This window comes from Carassius gibelio, chromosome A7 (genome assembly GCF_023724105.1).
Source record: "Carassius gibelio isolate Cgi1373 ecotype wild population from Czech Republic chromosome A7, carGib1.2-hapl.c, whole genome shotgun sequence".
Taxonomy (NCBI): domain Eukaryota; kingdom Metazoa; phylum Chordata; class Actinopteri; order Cypriniformes; family Cyprinidae; genus Carassius; species Carassius gibelio.
The window spans coordinates 29056489-29074806 of record NC_068377.1 but is presented as its reverse complement, the minus strand read 5'-3'; the positions used below and the strand labels follow the sequence as shown (position 1 = coordinate 29074806).

The window sequence follows — 18318 nt, the reverse complement described above, 5'->3', positions numbered from 1 at the left end:
TTAGTAACTTATTTTTTTTTTATTTTAGTAAGTTGCAACATTTCTAATTATAGTTCCTCAAGTTTTCTATATTTTATTTTATTTTAGCTTAATTTCAATTAACGAAAACAATTTTTAATAGTTTTCATTTGAGTTAACTATAAACAACGCTGGTTTAGAAAATTGCAATATATGATACCACTGTTGTCAGATTTTAAGTTTATTTTTAAATCCATTATTTAAACATAATTTTGTCAAACAGTTGGACAGATTTCAGTCTTTCCTCATTCAAATAGACATAAGCTGTACTTGCATGATGTTATGACTTCTGAGCAAACTCACTTTGATATTGGTCAGACGATTTCTGCCTGACCAAGTTGGTTCTAACACTTGGTTCAGAACCAAGTGGTTCTTCACCTGAATAAACTCTAAACTACTGTAGACTTCATGTCGCTGGTCAAAAGTCAAATTTGACAATAAACACTCATTTCTAAGATAACACATACCAACACAATGAAAACTCACATAGGTGTCCTGATCATACAGTTCCACCACAATGTGTGGAGGGTTCCTCTCAGCCTCGAGATGGTCTCCAAATATTTCCACTTCATAAAAGATGAGGGTCTGGTCCCAGGTGGGATTGAGTGTGTTCCGAACAGTCACTGTCTTCTGGCTCTGATGCAGGAAGGACACAATGGCATAGGAATCTAATTAAAGAGAAAAAGAGTTAAAGGTTAATGAATTGCATCTCATTTTCATGTCAAAATAAGTGATGAAGTATGGCATGATTTGGAAGTTCACATCGAGAGGGAAAATTATGGGTAATGTGCATTTATATACTGTCAAAAACGAGTATTAAACTGTCAACTGAAATAAGAAAGGCTACGTTAGGTCAAACAGAGGTTATTGACACATAGATGGATAAATGAAATGGGAAAAACTGCATCAAGAGTTAGAAAGATGTGCAGCCATCAACTCATTGAAGTCTGTTTGCCATCAAGACTGAGGCAGTGATTTGTTACATTCTCTTCAGGACAAGAATTTCAATGCATCAGTAAACACAAGCATTTCTGTTTTTATTTGGTTCTGTAGAGGGGGACCAAGAATATAAAATCTATTATAGAAGTGAAAAGAGCCAGAGATACCCTGAGTTTGATGAAGGGAGGGTGAGACCATTTTTGAACTTCAGTAGGTCTATGAAATGTCTGAAAGATGATGTGTGGTTGTGAGACAAAGCGAAAAAAGATGAGTGAGTTAGCCAATACATGTGCATGAATGAGTGTTTATGAATTTAAGTGAGGGATAGATAGTTCACCCAAAAATGAAAATTCTGTCATTCCAATTCCAAATCTCTATGTAATAAAATAGAAATAAAAAATGAAATGAATAGCTGATATAAGCCCATAGTGCTAAAAAAAGAAGAAAAAAAAAAGAAAAAAGGTGTCCATACAGTATGTACAATATATGCCAGCTCTGTGGTATAGACTGAAATGTAAGATGTTACTGTAGCTATTAAATTACACTTTTCTACAAATAGGCATATGTGACTGTCTAAAGAAGCCATTTGAATGCAAGCACAAATGTGAGTTTTATCAAAATGTGAATTTAAACAAAAGCTTTAATCTGACTTCAGAACACTAGGAACAATTATGTAATATGGATTACTTTTTTGTCCTATTTTGGAGCAATGAACTGTCACTGAAAATAGGAATGTGTACATTCTTTAAAAAATAGCAACATATGAGTTTTTAATGAGTGTGAGTAATGAAATAAGCAGGATTTTTATTTTTGGTGAACTATACCTTTAAACTAAACAACATCCAAACATTTAATTAAACATATGCACTTAAGGTGCCAAAAAATAAGAGAGTGACATCTACTACTTAGGAATGCCATAAACTGGAGAGACAGTCAAAGTTTATTATTTCAGTCGACATAAAGCAGCCTCAGTGGGATAGTTTCACTTGGGAGGGAGAAACAGACACTTTTCCCAGCTCGTATTAAACTAGCCCAGTTACACACATGCACACACACAACTTCCTACTTCCCACAAACACAGTGGCTCAAATAAACAAAAGAATAAACAAGCAATGGGGAGCGTGCACTGTTACCCAGGAGCCAGTGGGAAATAAACACAGGCAGTGTCTAATCTGGCTGCTTACAGTGAACAGTAAATAAACTGTCTTCCCCAAGGGCATTGTGGGACTGAACATGTTGACGGCTGCCCACGTGCACGACTCAAACATGATGCATGACCCTTGGGAGCAATGACATGCTCAAAGAAAACAGGGAAAGTCAACCAAGAAATCTGACTATGGATCATTTTTCATATATTAATATTATACAGTGTTTAACTGTGCAAAAGTCATATTCAGATGCATGTAAATAAATGTACAGTGAATGATACAGTATATAGAAATACAGGGAGACCGTGACTGATAGACAGACAGAAAGACAAACAGATTGAGAGAATGGAAGGATGGACTAAGAGACAGACAGACCAGCAATTGGAGTTAAACATAGATAGATAGATAGATAGATAGATAGATAGATAGATAGATAGATAGATAGATAGATAGATAGATAGATAGATAGATAGATAGATAGATAGATAGATAGATAGATAGATAGATAGATAGATAGATAGATAGATAGATAGCTTTTGCTGATATCTGAATGTAATCTGACTTTTACAGCCTTGTAGCATCTGGTCCAAACCTCTGACTTCCTCTAATTCTCCTCCAGTAGCCAAAGCACTGATGCAGCTCTACATTTATAAACACTTTATAAATACTGCGGTCCATCGATCATTTCCCTTTACCAAACTCCATCTAAAGCACACCGAGGGCAAATGATTTCTTCCTCCAACTTGATTTATTCATTTTCCTCAGAGCTCAGAACCCTGTAAAAGATCTAGGCTGGGTTTTGTGCATTAAGAAACTGACCCGAAACTATTTGTAGATTTGTAATCAGAGCACCAGACTGGCCTGATTTATACCAGGCCTGTATTTTTAAAAGCATCCTCAATGTTTTTTCATCTGCTCTTGTGGGTTTAGAATGAACCTTAAATGCATATCCCGGATAGCTACATTTCCAAGTTAGCAAAAAAAAACAAAAAAAAAACAATATACTTCAGATCTTTCTCCACCTTAATGTCCCTTTTCCTTTTTCTTTTCATCCTTGTCTGCTTTGTTCCTATGTTTAGACTATGGTTTTTCCATGCATAGCAGATTTGTACCAGACATTTCTAATGTGTGATAACCAGCAGGCATATTTTGCCTGCATTTCAATGACGTTTAGTTCTCTGGGTTAAAAATTTAATGACCACAACTTTAGACCATGGCAACAGACTAAAGCTTAGTGAACTACTGCTCCAGTGTTGCCAAGAAAGTCATTTTATACATGACTTTTTAAATGAAGTTTTTTTTGTTTGTTTGTTTGTTTTTTTGCACATCACATTCTGCATTAAAAACCCCTTTTCATGTTTATTAATAGGTCATATTAATATAAGGTATCACAATTCCACAATATTCATTACACAACAATACAATGAAACATTATTCATGGAAGACTATTTCTTATGAAAAATTAGGTTGGCAAAAAAGAAACCAGCGCCAGTAAATCAAAGAGAAAAACGGCAGAGCAGAGCCACAAATTCAGCAAATAATGTCTCATTTTGATTAGCCTTTTTTTAAGAGCTTTTCACTTGTTAAAGAACAGAATGGCATAGGGAGAGAGCAGGGTAATGGGATACGTTGCAAGCTAGATTCAAACTTGCGTCCCCCATGAGAGCAACAGCCTCAGAACTCATGCATTAACCACTAGACTGAAAATGACATTTTTTACATCTTTGCTGCCAATATCTTCTCTCATGGACACCATTGTAAAAATACGTAAAAGTCAAAAGTACCCTTGACCCAGTCTGTGCCAGGCACAATATTTCACCCCCTCTGATGTAAGCTCAGCTACGGTTCCTTTACCATTACATTTCAAAAGATTTCACTTTTATGAGTTTGTTATTTATAAAATGCTCCTATTAATTTAGGCAATCCTGACCTTTTTTAAAGAGAAAATTACAAAGTTCGCTCTCAAATTGCTTCACATTAGGACTACCCTGAATTATAGGACCTGGAAATACATAACTTATTGTATGTTAACTTCTGCAAAATGTCATTGCAGCTGGCAGAGCACACTTCATGATATGTGGTATTATAGTAAATGTTTTAAAAAGCAGATTTTGCAGATGCCTGCTGTGTGTATGAATGTCATACTAATACTGTGTTCAAAAGAGTATATTACTCAAAATCAAGGCAAATAACCACAAGTTCAAGATCTGAGAGGTCGCAGTGCAAGACATGCAGATTCTGCCTAAATAAATGTAGCTGCTTTACTAAATGAATAACTGGTGCATATAGTTCTTGTTACTATGCATAGATTTGATCAGATTTTAAACAATTACCCTGAATTATAGGACCTGGAAATACATAACTTATTGTATGTTAACTTCTGCAAAATGTCATTGCAGCTGGCAGAGCACACTTCATGATATGTGGTATTATAGTAAATGTTTTAAAAAGCAGATTTTGCAGATGCCTGCTGTGTGTATGAATGTCATACTAATACTGTGTTCAAAAGAGTATATTACTCAAAATCAAGGCAAATAACCACAAGTTCAAGATCTGAGAGGTCGCAGTGCAAGACATGCAGATTCTGCCTAAATAAATGTAGCTGCTTTACTAAATGAATAACTGGTGCATATAGTTCTTGTTACTATGCATAGATTTGATCAGATTTTAAACAATTACCCTGAATTATAGGACCTGGAAATACATAACTTATTGTATGTTAACTTCTGCAAAATGTCATTGCAGCTGGCAGAGCACACTTCATGATATGTGGTATTATAGTAAATGTTTTAAAAAGCAGATTTTGCAGATGCCTGCTGTGTGTATGAATGTCATACTAATACTGTGTTCAAAAGAGTATATTACTCAAAATCAAGGCAAATAACCACAAGTTCAAGATCTGAGAGGTCGCAGTGCAAGACATGCAGATTCTGCCTAAATAAATGTAGCTGCTTTACTAAATGAATAACTGGTGCATATAGTTCTTGTTACTATGCATAGATTTGATCAGATTTTAAACAATTACCCTGAATTATAGGACCTGGAAATACATAACTTATTGTATGTTAACTTCTGCAAAATGTCATTGCAGCTGGCAGAGCACACTTCATGATATGTGGTATTATAGTAAATGTTTTAAAAAGCAGATTTTGCAGATGCCTGCTGTGTGTATGAATGTCATACTAATACTGTGTTCAAAAGAGTATATTCTGAGAATAACCACAAGTTCAAGATCTGAGAGGTCGCAGTGCAAGACATGCAGATTCTGCCTAAATAAATGTAGCTGCTTTACTAAATGAATAACTGGTGCATATAGTTCTTGTTACTATGCATAGATTTGATCAGATTTTAAACAACAAGACTGTAGCTATGCTTTTGTAAAAAAATTTTAGCTTTTGACCTTGGAAAACCTGATTTACATCAGGAATGGGCAAAATTCTGAATTGAAACAATGGCTTCTTTTTTACTTCTTAATATCTCTTTTGGTATTTCATTTTTTTAAAGCAAAATGCTAAAATATACAATTCTATTTTAATTATAAAATAATATTTAATTACCAAATAAAAAATGTTGCAATGGAATAAAAAAGTTCAAATTGTACACAACCCTTATGTTTGGGTAATAAACACATCTACCTTTTCCTCTGGCTCACAGTGAAGGTGTTATATGCTCACCTGAGAAACTGTCCTTATCCAGTGCCAGCAGGTCTCTGGCCTGATACAAGTAACATCGCAAATGGTACAGAGTCCCATCTAAAGAATCCAGAAGAACATCAGTGTCGTTTCAGCCATCATTTTAAACTGTCATGATTTTAAATGAAGTAAGAAAACATGTTTGACTTACTATCAAAGAAGCAGGAGATGGTCGGGCGGTTAACACCAAAGGATGTTGTAACTGATTTATCGTCATTCTTTTCATCAGGAACACTGCTCTGTTGACAAAAAAGGAAAAAATAAGAACACTTGTGAGACACATTATGCTCCTTCAAACTATACAGTAGACTGGTGACAAGGCATTCATATCACAATATTCCAACCAAAAGGGTAACCAAATTATGTGTTAATGATGACTCTGCTGTCAGTTGTGGAAAGGGCAACTGCCACAAACCTCTGGCAAGAAGTGATTACATGTCACCGCCCCAAAACACTTGAATATCTTTTTGACACATAAGAAAATTCTGACCTTCTCTGAATATAATGCTAGATTATGTCTCTTAACCAGACAGAAACTGCTATGTCATTTGTGGCTACCTAATATTTACATAACCCAATACCCTTGTATGGTTTTGGAGAAAGAATAAAAAAAAAAACTCTAGAATAAGAAGAAAATTTGGAATTCAACTCCAACGAGTAGCTGTGTAGTGCAACCAAAAGCTAAATCGCTATTTTTAATGTCACGATGTTAACGCACACAGCTTTTAGCAACAAACAAGCTGAGGTTTAATGAAATTTGCCTTCAGTCTCCCATGTGAATCAGAAAAGTCTGATTTATTTTAATGAATGCATTCGTCCTAAACTGCTCTGTCTTAAACAACTATCTCTCATCTGATTCATTCTAGTTAATCAATTTCAATCTAAATGAATCTCTCTCATAAGTAGCATGGGAAAATCTGATTCTCTCTAAGTCTAATTCATTCATACTGAATAAGTTCATCTTAAACTGCTGCGTATCTCTTATGTAGCCGTTACTAATCTGATTCATGGAATTCATCATAATTGAAGAGTGGCTCCCTAATGTACATGTAGAGGTGGAAAGTCTGATTCATTCTAGTGAACGTTAAATAGTCATTTCTCTATGAAAATGATTCATTGTAGTCTGATTCTGATTCAGTCAGTTTGTTCCAAATGACTCTCTCTCTCTCTCATACTTTTGTTTTGGAAAGTTATTCCAATGAATCAGTTTTAATCTAGCAGGGAAGTTACAGAAATGAACTCCACATCATATGAAAATAACTGAAAAAGACTAAACGGAGTATTTGATGCTTATACTTGATGTCTCTGGGTCAGAGTTTTCAGGTTCACCTTTGCAAGGCACCGGGGCCTTTCACTTGCACCATGGATCTATTCCAGACCCTCATCAACTATAAGTTCTCAAGCCAGTCAAGCCCACATTACATCTCATGCCAAAGCTGCCTAGAATAGATCCATAACAATGGACCCAGTGGACCAGACTATGAGTAAAAGATTAAGTATACTAACTAGGCTTTATTCATACAATGTCTTTCACACTCACTGTTCCATCTCTGTCTCCCTGTAAATGATATCCCATGATGCCCTTATTTTACCATGCTGATTCCACATTGCTTGCCCAGTCTCTCTCAGCACCTCCAATTCGTCCAAGCTCAAAGCCCTCCACACCCGTTCTCGCCTTGGCCTTGTCCTTGTCCTAAATGCATCTCACCTTCATCTGATTCTCCCCAACCACTTTCCTTTCCTTCCATTACTGTCTCTCTTTCTAAATCTCAACCCAATTTCAGCTCCACATCACTCAAATAGTCAACCCTCATTACCAGCGAACACTCCAAGGAAAAGATGGCCGCCGGCCCTGTCTTTTCTAACGGCTCCATACGGCATCTCCAGCGCCGGCGACGGAAGGAGTCAGTCTTCTTCTGCTTAAGGTGAAACTTCCAGCCAAATAAAGAGGCATATTCCCAGCCCTCGCGCTCCGACTCGTCCGGACGCTGCTGTAGAAGAGTGAGCACACACAGAAAAAGACAAATGTATATAACTGAACTTGATTATATTAAATTATTATTCTCATATGCATGTTCTGTATGATCCTAACCAGTGGTGCACAATGCAATAAAGTTAAAGTTATCTAATAGAGAAGAAAGATGGGAGTTACAACTAGACAAATGTTTTTAAATCCATGCTTGAAGAGTGCCACCATGAGGACAACCGATTTATCTCACTGTGACTATCTATGTGGTCTAAGTATTATTAATATTATTTATTTAAAAGTACAATTTTCAAGCATAACATTTCACAAAAAAGTTATCAAATTATAAAACAATAGATGGGTAGATGCTTGAAATGAGGACAAAACGGCTTACAGTTAGGATAAGGTTAATGTGAACGCATGTCAGCTAAGTGCAACTGACTTCATTCATCCCTGTTAAATGTTGACATCTTTTAATAAGAATATTAATGGAAATTGCTACATTAATAACTTAAATATATAATCTTAAACCACCTTTTTACCCAATCACTCTCTCACACACTTTTTCCACTTAATTATTTACACATATTTAGCAGCCCTACTTGGTTCCTGCACAGAACCAAATATAAACACGCTGAGCCTCAAACATGAGAAGAACAAATGTGTGTCTAAATGGTTCTTAAATCCATTTTGTAAATGCATGTGAGAATGGATTTACGAATAACACGTGTTTTATAAATGAGGCCCATGTAGCGCCATTCGCTCTCCAGACTCTAGAAAGCAAATATTTTAATGTTCTTCGGTCTAACACCATTATTATTATTATTATTATCAGAAACAGTGATTTCAAAAATGTATTTTTAGATCTTTATTATCAAAGTGTGTTTTACTCAAACGTTTGTGCTTATTTGGATAAAGACTTTCACAGGATGAAACAAGAACTCTTTATCTCTCTCTCTCTGTTACACACCCTCATACGGATGATGAACATTAGGCACATTTGTGACCGGACTTTATAGTTGGACCCAGGTTTTCCTGTAAAGTGGATAAGAGGTGTGGGACTGATTTCAGATTATTCTCAGATGGCATGATTAATTAGGTGTCCTCTCCCCAGATGCGTTCAGGGACAGGGAAAGACCTCCTGAGACTACACAGAGCTCTTTGTGTCACGCCGCCCTGAGCTTTACCAGAAAACCCCCTCAATTCAAAGAGAACAAAATGAAGCCTGGACCAAGATTCTTCTTTGGTTAATCGCTCTCTATATGAAACTTTGTTATTTCTCTGACTGAAAACAAATCGAGTGGCAACACTTCGCTAATGACTAATTATGTACTTTTCTGAGTGCCTCCATTTTCTGCATATCTCTACGACGGAGTCTGATCCAACGTCTCCGGCGGTTGGTGTGGTACATCTTCTCAGATGGAACCCAGGACTTTGGTCGGCGGTCTGGGGGGAGGGTTACTCCATATTCCCACCCTTCAGATAGAAGAAGATTTATTGCAAAGACACATTCCTTTTGCAAATCTCCTTAGTGTAAAAAACTATGAAGAGCAGAAAAAGACTCAAAGTATCCATACCTTGATCATCCACTGCACGCTTCAGATCCTCACTCCACTCAATATCCTCCCACACCCAACCGGGCGGACACTCGATCTCATCTTTAGGAATGGCCTTTTCTCCATTCTGCCCCCCAGTGGACACATAAAGAACCAAAAGTTCAGTTCCTGCCAACTGATTAAAACTAATAACTCTTACTTCACCTAAAAAGAGGTACAGTTTTGTAATGATACAACTACAAACTAACCACATCTGTGTACCCTTCCGACATGCCAATCCACTGTCCTCCTGGCAAACGCATTTGATTTTCAAACACCTCTTCCAAAAAGCTTATGTGACCTGCATCAGCATCATACAGCAATCTGGGCATTGTGAGCATAAAGACAAATCCATGTAATGCAGTCTCAAAGGGCATTCAATGATGTAGATATCACGGATAATGATAATAATAAAGACGGTACTCACGTTTTCTCTGGGCTGACGTACCAGTCTCCTGTCCAGCTCCATCCTGGAGGGGGTTTGAAGCACTCTTTTGGGAGTTTGATTCTGCCAGTCACGTCACTGAACTTGGGGTATGTCAAACCCGTCGTACCCCAGTTCCCCACCAGAGCCAATTTAGTCTGGTTTTCATACTGAATATGAAATATAAACAAATCACTCTTATGTTCAACAATGCTGCAATTATTTAAAAATAGAGTAAAAAAAAAAGAAAAACGTTTTGTTTTTCAGTTTTAAAATTTAATTTATTCCTTTGAAGGCAAGACTGAATTTATTATGTAATTAGTCCAGTCATAAGTGTCACATGACCCTTCAAAAATTATTATAATATTCTTATTTGTTGCTCAAAAACACTTATTGCTAATATCAATATTGTAAACGGAAGTTTTGTGTAAACGGTGATGTTCAAAATTCTTTAACGAATAGGTTTAAAAGAGCAGCAAATACTAATCTTTCATATAAAATGTACATGATTTATAATAGATTGTTTTACAATTACTTACTGCACATTTAAAACAATGATCATCTTCAAAAAAAAGTGCAATAAAATGTTTCAGTTTTTATTATTATTGTGAAATTGATTTCTATATCAATAAGTAGTATATACACTGTTGGACATTGTTAATAGACAAATGAGTAATTAGTGATTGTGTGAAATGTATTTTAAGAGACATTATTAACTAAAAGTCCACAGCAAAAGTGGCAATAGATGAAGAAACAAAACTAATTCAAATATTTGAAGGAATATCAAACCCACCGTTTCTGCAAACACAGAGAGTTTGCCCTCTGCAAACTGGTTAAAGGATTTGACATCAGCAGTCAGTCCGAACCACACCTTGACCCCGAGCTGAGCTGGGATCTTACTATATCCCCCATCTTCCTGTGGATTCTGGGCACAACATTACACACAGAGATAGTGATTTATCCATGCCCCTGCAGTTCCATTCATCATCTGTACTGTAGCTTTGCATCCCAAATAGTGTGTTTACCTTCATGAAAACCGTCTGAAGTTGGCCACAATGCTTTCCGCAATAACCATGGGAAAAGAGAACTTGATGAGCAGGGATTCTGTGGTAGGCCACTCGTCTGTCTCCCTGAAGCATCCAGATTATTATATCTGGCAGACTGTTCTGGGGCTGAAATAAAGAAAGGTTAAAACATTTTTTTTTATTATTTATGGAGTCACTATTTGAACCATGTGTAAGTAGCACAAACAAAATAAAAAGAGTGTAGGTAATTTAGACCCTGTTTGCAACTGGTGTGAAGATACATTTTCACTGCACCAATCACAAGTGGACAACACTAAATACGAATGGGATCTAAAGGGTTTTGAGCTTGTCCATTATTGACCACTTCCAGAAGCAGTCAAAAATGTAGTTGACAGCACTGTTTTCGTATTGTAGATTCGACAAATGCACAAAAGACCCCACCACTTACCTAACAGTTAAGATTTTAAAAAATACTATGGAAGTCAAAGGTTACCATAAACTCTTTGTTTATTTTCTTCAAAATATCTTAATTTGTGTTCAACAGTAGAAAGAAATTCATACAGGTTTGGAACAACTTGAAGGTAAGCAAATGATGACAGAATTTTTAATTTGGGGTAAACTATCCCTTTAAGACCAGCTGACCACTTGTGATTGAGTCACCCTAAACGCATTTTAATACCAAGTGGAAGCAGAGCTTTAGACATTAAGGCCCCATCTCTTTCACCTCCTCAGAAAGGTGGCGGAGTCTCTGGATCCAGTCCTCCACCTGCTCCAACACTGCACTCAGTTCGGTCTCTGGTCCGTGTTTGAGCGCCAGAGCCGCCTGCACTATCTGCTGCATGTTAAACTTGCGCAGATTCCTCAGAGCTTTATCCAGCGCAGTCACACAAGGCCATTTATCCAACTCAGGAAGCTCCTCACTACAGCACATACACACAAAGAGGTGCTTTAGATTGACACAGTGAAAGTGATACAGCTTTACAAAACACTAAAGCGCATCAGAACCTGCAGTCGGCTATGACATCATCAAGCAGCTGGATAACCTTCTGCTCCACTTCCTGTTCATCGCTACTTGCTTTGAGCATCAACTGTACCTGCTCAAGGTTTGACTCCTATTATGAACAGTAAAACGTATATTAGGAAATAAAATTACAACTGATTGTGCCTTGATATATTTTGAAGTGTTGATTGGAGCCATATGTTAAATGTTCCTCACCAATCGGTCGACTATGCTGAGCAGCATGTTTAGGGCCTCTATGCGAAGAGTGATATCCTCCCACTCTGAAGACAAGACCACCACAGGTTTCACATTTCCCCATGGCAGGTAGTAGTAATGGCAGCCTAAATAACCATGTAAAACAGTGGAAGTCATGTTAGATACTTGAGTAGCACTCATTGGCTTGTGAGTAGGTGTTTAGATCTAAATAACAATTTAAAACGAAATGCATTTGATGTAATAAAAAGCATCAATCTTACTATTTAGTTTTTTTTCAAATTGGTAGGCTATATTTGATCAAAAATAGAATAAAAACAGTAAAAATATAATTATAATTTAAATTTAAATGTACTGTTTTCTATATTAACATATATTATAATGTCATTTTTTTCCTATGGTGGTAAGACCAAGCAACCATTAGTCCAGTGTTCAGTGTCACGTGATCCTTCAGAATCATTCAAATCATTCTTATATGCCGATTTAGTGCTTAGGAAACATTTCTTATTATTATCAATGTTGTAAAGATTTGTGCTGCTATATATTTTTGTTGAAACAGTGATACATTTTTTAGGATTCAGGATTTTTTTGATGAATATGATGTTTAAAAGAACACCATTTATTTGAAATATTATTTTTTTACAACATAAAAGTTTTGAAATTTATAAAACTTTAAAATGAAATGCATTCTTCTGGATAAGTAAATAAATAAAATAAAAAAAACATACTAACCCTACATTTTTTAAAGTGAATATATGACCCATTAAAAGTACCAGAATAAAAAGATATTAGTATTTCAAGGATTCAGGTTACTCTAGAGGATATTTAGTAAAACAATAGGAGTATTTAACACATTTTTACTGACAATCAGTTATGTATATCCACCTGTTATTTATAAGTAAAATGACATAAAAAAATTATATATATATATATATATATATATATATATATATATATATATATATATATATATATATATATATATATATATATACAGTACAGACCAAAAGTTTGGAAACATTACTATTTTTAATGTTTTTGAAAGAAGTTTCTTCTGCTCATCAAGCCTGCATTTATTTGATCAAAAAAAAAATTATATTGTGATATATTATTACAATTTCAAATAATTGTTTTAAAATGTATTGTACTTTAAATTATCATTTATTTCTGTGATGCAAAGCTGAATTTTTAGGATCATTATCACATGATTCTTTAGAAATTATTCTAATATGATGATTCATTATCAAAGTTGGAAACAGTTCTGCTGCTTAATATTTTTCAGAACATGTGATACTTTTTTAGGATACTTTGATGAATAAAAAGTAAAAAAAAAAAAAAAGAAGAAGAAGCTTTTTTTAAATATAAATATTTTGTAATAACAATATACACTGCTGGTCAGTAATTTGGGGTCAGTAATTTTTTTCTTTCTTTTTTTTTATAAAATCAATACTTTTATTCAGCAAGGATGTGTTAAATTGATAAAAAGTGATAGTTAAGAAAATATATTATTACAATATATATTTTAAAAATTATTTTTTTTAATTTTTAATTTTATTTTTAATAAATGCAGTTCTTTTTAACCTTTTATTCATCAAATATATTAGACAGCAGAACTGTTTCCAACACTCATAATAAATCAGAATATTAGAATGATTTCTAAATGATCATGTGATAGACTGGATGACATGTGACACTGAAGGCTGGAGTAATGATGCTGAAAGTTTTGCATCACAGGAATAAATTCTTTTTTTAAAGTATATTCAAATAGAAACTATTATTTTAAGTTGTAATAATATTTCACAATATTACTGTTTTTCTGTATTTTTGATCAAATAAATGCAGGCTTGATGAGCAGAAGAAACTTCTTTCAAAAACATAAAAAATAGCAATGTTTCCAAACTTTTGGTCTGTACTGTATATATAACTTGTTGCATTACAATATGTATGTAAATTGTTTAGCCAAAATTTAGAACATTTTCAGGTATAAATCTCTGGTGGTTTCTCACCATCAAACACGGCCCTGCTGAACTGAGTGGTGGAGGCCAAGGGCAGACAGGTGTTGTCAAACTTGTTGCCGTAGTTGCCAATACTGACTTCAAACTGAACTGCATCATCCACATCTTGAAGAAGCGTGGCTGAGTAGAATGCAGCAAACAGGGAGTACTTCCTCTTCCGCATGAATTTCTGTATGACACAATACAACAGAGGTCCTTCACTTCTATTAATTGATTTATCCTGTGGCACAAGATCCCACATCTGGTGCCAAACCCAGCCAGAATATCTGTGATCTCACCTCTACCACCAGCAGGTCATCAGGGTGTATGTCCTCAACCTTTTGCTCCACCTGATGAGACAGCTTTGTGATGACCTCCAACAGCACACGTCCACGATAGGCCACACCCTCTCCCTGTGTCAAAACACACACACTCATCATAACTTCATTCCTAAAATAGTTCGAATACAAATCAATAATCAAACTAAATTAGCTAGGTGTTTGAAGTCATCTATAAGTACAGACAAATATCAGATAAAGGGGACCCTGGGTATGCTATGCCACTTTCCTAGGTATTGCAAGTTAGATTTAAGGAACATGTAAACAAGATTTCAAATTAAAATAAGAATATTTGTATATACAAAAAAAGAAAGCTGTAATTCAGTAAAACCATTGAGATGTTTAAACGCATAAAAATGTGAATAAAAAGTTGATTATGCAAAAAAGAAATTAATTATTTTTATCATTACAGCATTTTTTAATTTAGAAGTAACAAGAGCATAAAACAACAAAAAGAAAGAAAGTAGAATTAAGACAAAAAAATAAGAAATAAAAATAAGAGAAAAAAAACGTAAGCATTCTAAAATAAGTAAAAGAAAAATAGAATACGTGGAACAATTTTGGTGTTTAGAAACATAAAAATATGAAAATATATTAATATTAATAGTTGTTTACACAAAAACATTATATTTAGAAAATGAATACAGTGAAACGCTTTGGAAGCATTAAAAAATAAATATAAAATATTTAATATAAAAATTATTATATAACATGTTAATATAAAAATGTGTTAAACAAGCTCTAAGAAACTCTGTATCAATTGTTTATGCACACACACACACACACACACACACACACATATATATATATATATATATTTATTTATATATATATATATATATATATATATATATATATATATATATATATATATATATATATATATATATATATATATATAGTAAAATAAAAGTAAATCTCACCTTTCCAATGTTTAGTGCCTCATGTGGGTCTGAGAAGGCTGTGAATTCTCGGGGGCTCCCATACATGTTGATGTAGCAAGGGCCAAAGGTCGGAAGAAAGCCTATATTGTCATCCACTTATTGACATAAAATGGAGAACAGCCAGATTTAGACAGTAAAAATACAATGGAAATTGTACATGTAAATGAATGGCCATATTGACACATTGCTTCTTGACATAGATTCAGTGGCAAATACAGTTCCATTTAGTCATGGAAAAAAACTTCTCTAAAGGCCAGCAGAATAAAGCTATATGCAACAAAGTACTACAGCCCAATATCAGTCTAAACCTGACAGGTGTGATCTACAGGAAGGGTAGCGCACAAACTGAGAGAGACACACATACTGGTGATGTGAAAGGTCCTGGGAGGAAACTCATCTGAGTGCATAGAGAAATAACAATTTTGAGACACAATAAGGCTAAAATACCACTGCTGTTTGATTGAGAGAATCGACATGTAATATTCTGGCTCAACCACTGATATAAGTTTTGGGAAGGACTGACTGTAATAAGCTTTTGCTCTGGGAACTGACAATCTACCATTGTTCAGCAGTTATGTTTAGGCATTCATGACTAAATGGTTAGACTTTAGAGAGTCAGATTTATAACCCATTAGTCACGGGTTTGAGTCTCTGTCTCAGCAGGGATTGTAGATTGGGGGAGTGATTGACCAGCGAGCTCTTCCGCGCTTAATACCACGACTGAGGTGCCCTTGAGCAAGGTACCGAACCCCCAACTTCTCACTGATGTGTGTATGCACTTGGATGGGATAAAAGCAAAGCACTAAGAGTATGGGACACCATGCTTGTCCCCACATCACGCCACTTCGCTTTCAATTAATGTTTTTAGTTGTGCATAAAAATAATGCACTTTCTTCATAAATTCTTTAAATAGTACAGCAGTGGTTCTCAACCAAGAGGCTGGGGCCCACCAAGGGGCCTCAACAAACTTCCAAAGGGATGTCAAGATGACTTACAAATTATTTAAAATAAGCATGAAAATAAAACAAAAATGTACCCCCTCAACAGGTGAACCCCCTTTCATCTTTCAAGAACCAGGGTTCATAGAGTCCTGCAAAAACCTTGATGAGGTAGCCTAATGCCAAAAATGTGATTGCATGTGAAGTCATGAAAATTTATGAAGTCTTTAAACTCTATGGAAATTTTATAATGAATATACACTGTTCCAGTTACGCCATGCTCTAAAATATTTTATCAGGTAGAAATTGTAAATTTTTTTAAATCCTTATTTAGGAAACTGACTGGAAAAGTAATTAAAAAAAATATTGGTAAGAAAAGACTGGGAACCCCAAAGGACATCTGGCTCTGAAAATGTAGAATTCTGCAATGCATTTGTTGTGAACCCTGGAGTTAAAAAGGTTGAGGAGCACTGGTATAGAGAGTACAAAAGCTGTAAAGCAAAACAGTGACAACAGCTTTAAACTAACAATGTGTACATTACAAAACACAGCCTACCTTCAATTTCTCCTCCAGGGGCTGAGATTTTGGAAATACATAAGTGTGTAGTGCCAATAACATCATTGTGGCTAGCACGATCCCTAAGAGAGTAAGTAGTTATATATAAGTATAGTTATATTTACATATATATATATATATACATATACAAGGAAGATAATTTTAACTCACCAATCTAAAATCCGTAACCTCATCTTCTCACACATGGATGGGAACTGGAGAGGAAAAAAAACTTACTAATAGATCTAATGAAGGACGTGTTATGTTGCTCTGCGATGTGAGTGTATGTCCTTTACCCTGATGGGTAGCGTGAGGCTCTGGTTCCACTGAGGGTTGGCGTTTTTCTCCAGAATCTTGCTACTGATCTAGAGATATATGAATTTAATGTCAGTTTCACTTCAGCAACTTAATGAATACCTCATGATTAAACCAATTACAGAAGCAGAAGTACCGTTTTTCCTGCAAAGTTGACCTCCACGAATGGATCCACCAGGTTCTTTTGATTAGTTTCAAAACCAAATATCTGTTTGAAACTATCCATAAGAGTTTCATCCACTATCCGGGGAAAGAGCAGATTAAGAGATGAATCAGAGAACGCACACATCTACACACCGACGTGTTTGATACTCACTCTGAGGCAGGTCTTCTGCCCTGTACACTTTGAGGGTAAACGTGGCTCCTGTCAGGGTAAGACCAGCTGGTCTCAACAGGTTGCTCTCTATATCCTCCTTTTCTTCCAGGCTCTCTTTCTTATCCATCTGACATACAACATTGGTGTTTTCAAAAAAGAAAACAATGCAATCAGGTTTTATTATTATTATTATTATTATTTTTAATGCCGAATCATGCACGATCCATCTCTCACTTACCGGAGGTTCATCACCTGCAGACAGCACAAACATGCTGACCTTTAAATAACCTCTAGCCCCTGCAGAAATATCATCAGGGTCTGCCAGCAACAACCATTTCCTGAGAATAGCATGTCCTTTTCAGTGGAACAGAAAAAAATCATTTTAAATATAAAACACTGTGGGGCTCTTTAGCTTCAATTTTAGAGGCAACAAGATTAATTGAATTTCAAAACTGATATTTAAGACAGTGTCCAGGTCTAGAGTTTAGTTTGTTCTGAGACGCAATCAAACTGGTGCTTTTGAAAAGAGCAATTAATATCACATTACGACTATGAGGTACTTACGGTGTTCAGAATACACCGTGCCAACATCCAGCTGAAAGATAGAACAATGAAACAAACTCAGCACTATCATTAGCACAGACACATGCCTGTGACCACTAAAGAAAAAAAATACTAAAGAAATTGTGGAACTCATTGGAAATGAGAAGAAACCACCAAACGCAGACAATGAGGAAAGAAAAATAAGAAATATGAGCAAATCTACCTTGAATTCTCCAATGAAAGAGTCTTTCCGTAGTGACTTGGAGTCGAATACCTGGGAAGGGGCATAGAGAAGATAAAGACAGCTGAAGGATTTTGTTAAATGAGAACAGCAACATCAACTACATTCATTAT

General features: G+C 35.3%; 1 protein-coding gene across 5 annotated transcripts in view; it reads right to left on the bottom strand.

Annotated features, from left to right (window-relative positions):
• LOC128017095 (dysferlin) overlaps positions 1-18318 on the bottom strand; it is a 68337-nt gene that overhangs the window by 37027 nt on the left and 12992 nt on the right. For 4 of the 5 annotated variants that reach the window (XM_052602286.1, XM_052602284.1, XM_052602282.1 and 1 more), the window contains exons 9-32: positions 18188-18238; positions 17986-18016; positions 17660-17775; positions 17422-17548; positions 17242-17345; positions 17087-17155; positions 16962-17005; positions 16791-16873; positions 15276-15391; positions 14314-14427; positions 14027-14204; positions 12024-12148; positions 11813-11919; positions 11532-11727; positions 10808-10954; positions 10576-10707; positions 9786-9952; positions 9568-9682; positions 9341-9446; positions 9097-9239; positions 7615-7788; positions 5949-6036; positions 5780-5857; positions 505-686 (exon numbers count right to left, since the gene is read on the bottom strand). In XM_052602286.1, coding sequence (XP_052458246.1) covers positions 505-686; positions 5780-5857; positions 5949-6036; positions 7615-7788; positions 9097-9239; positions 9341-9446; positions 9568-9682; positions 9786-9952; positions 10576-10707; positions 10808-10954; positions 11532-11727; positions 11813-11919; positions 12024-12148; positions 14027-14204; positions 14314-14427; positions 15276-15391; positions 16791-16873; positions 16962-17005; positions 17087-17155; positions 17242-17345; positions 17422-17548; positions 17660-17775; positions 17986-18016; positions 18188-18238 — 2793 coding nt within the window. The remainder of the gene's footprint in view (positions 1-504; positions 687-5779; positions 5858-5948; positions 6037-7614; positions 7789-9096; positions 9240-9340; positions 9447-9567; positions 9683-9785; positions 9953-10575; positions 10708-10807; positions 10955-11531; positions 11728-11812; positions 11920-12023; positions 12149-14026; positions 14205-14313; positions 14428-15275; positions 15392-16790; positions 16874-16961; positions 17006-17086; positions 17156-17241; positions 17346-17421; positions 17549-17659; positions 17776-17985; positions 18017-18187; positions 18239-18318) is intronic. The other variant, XM_052602283.1, reaches the window with a different exon arrangement.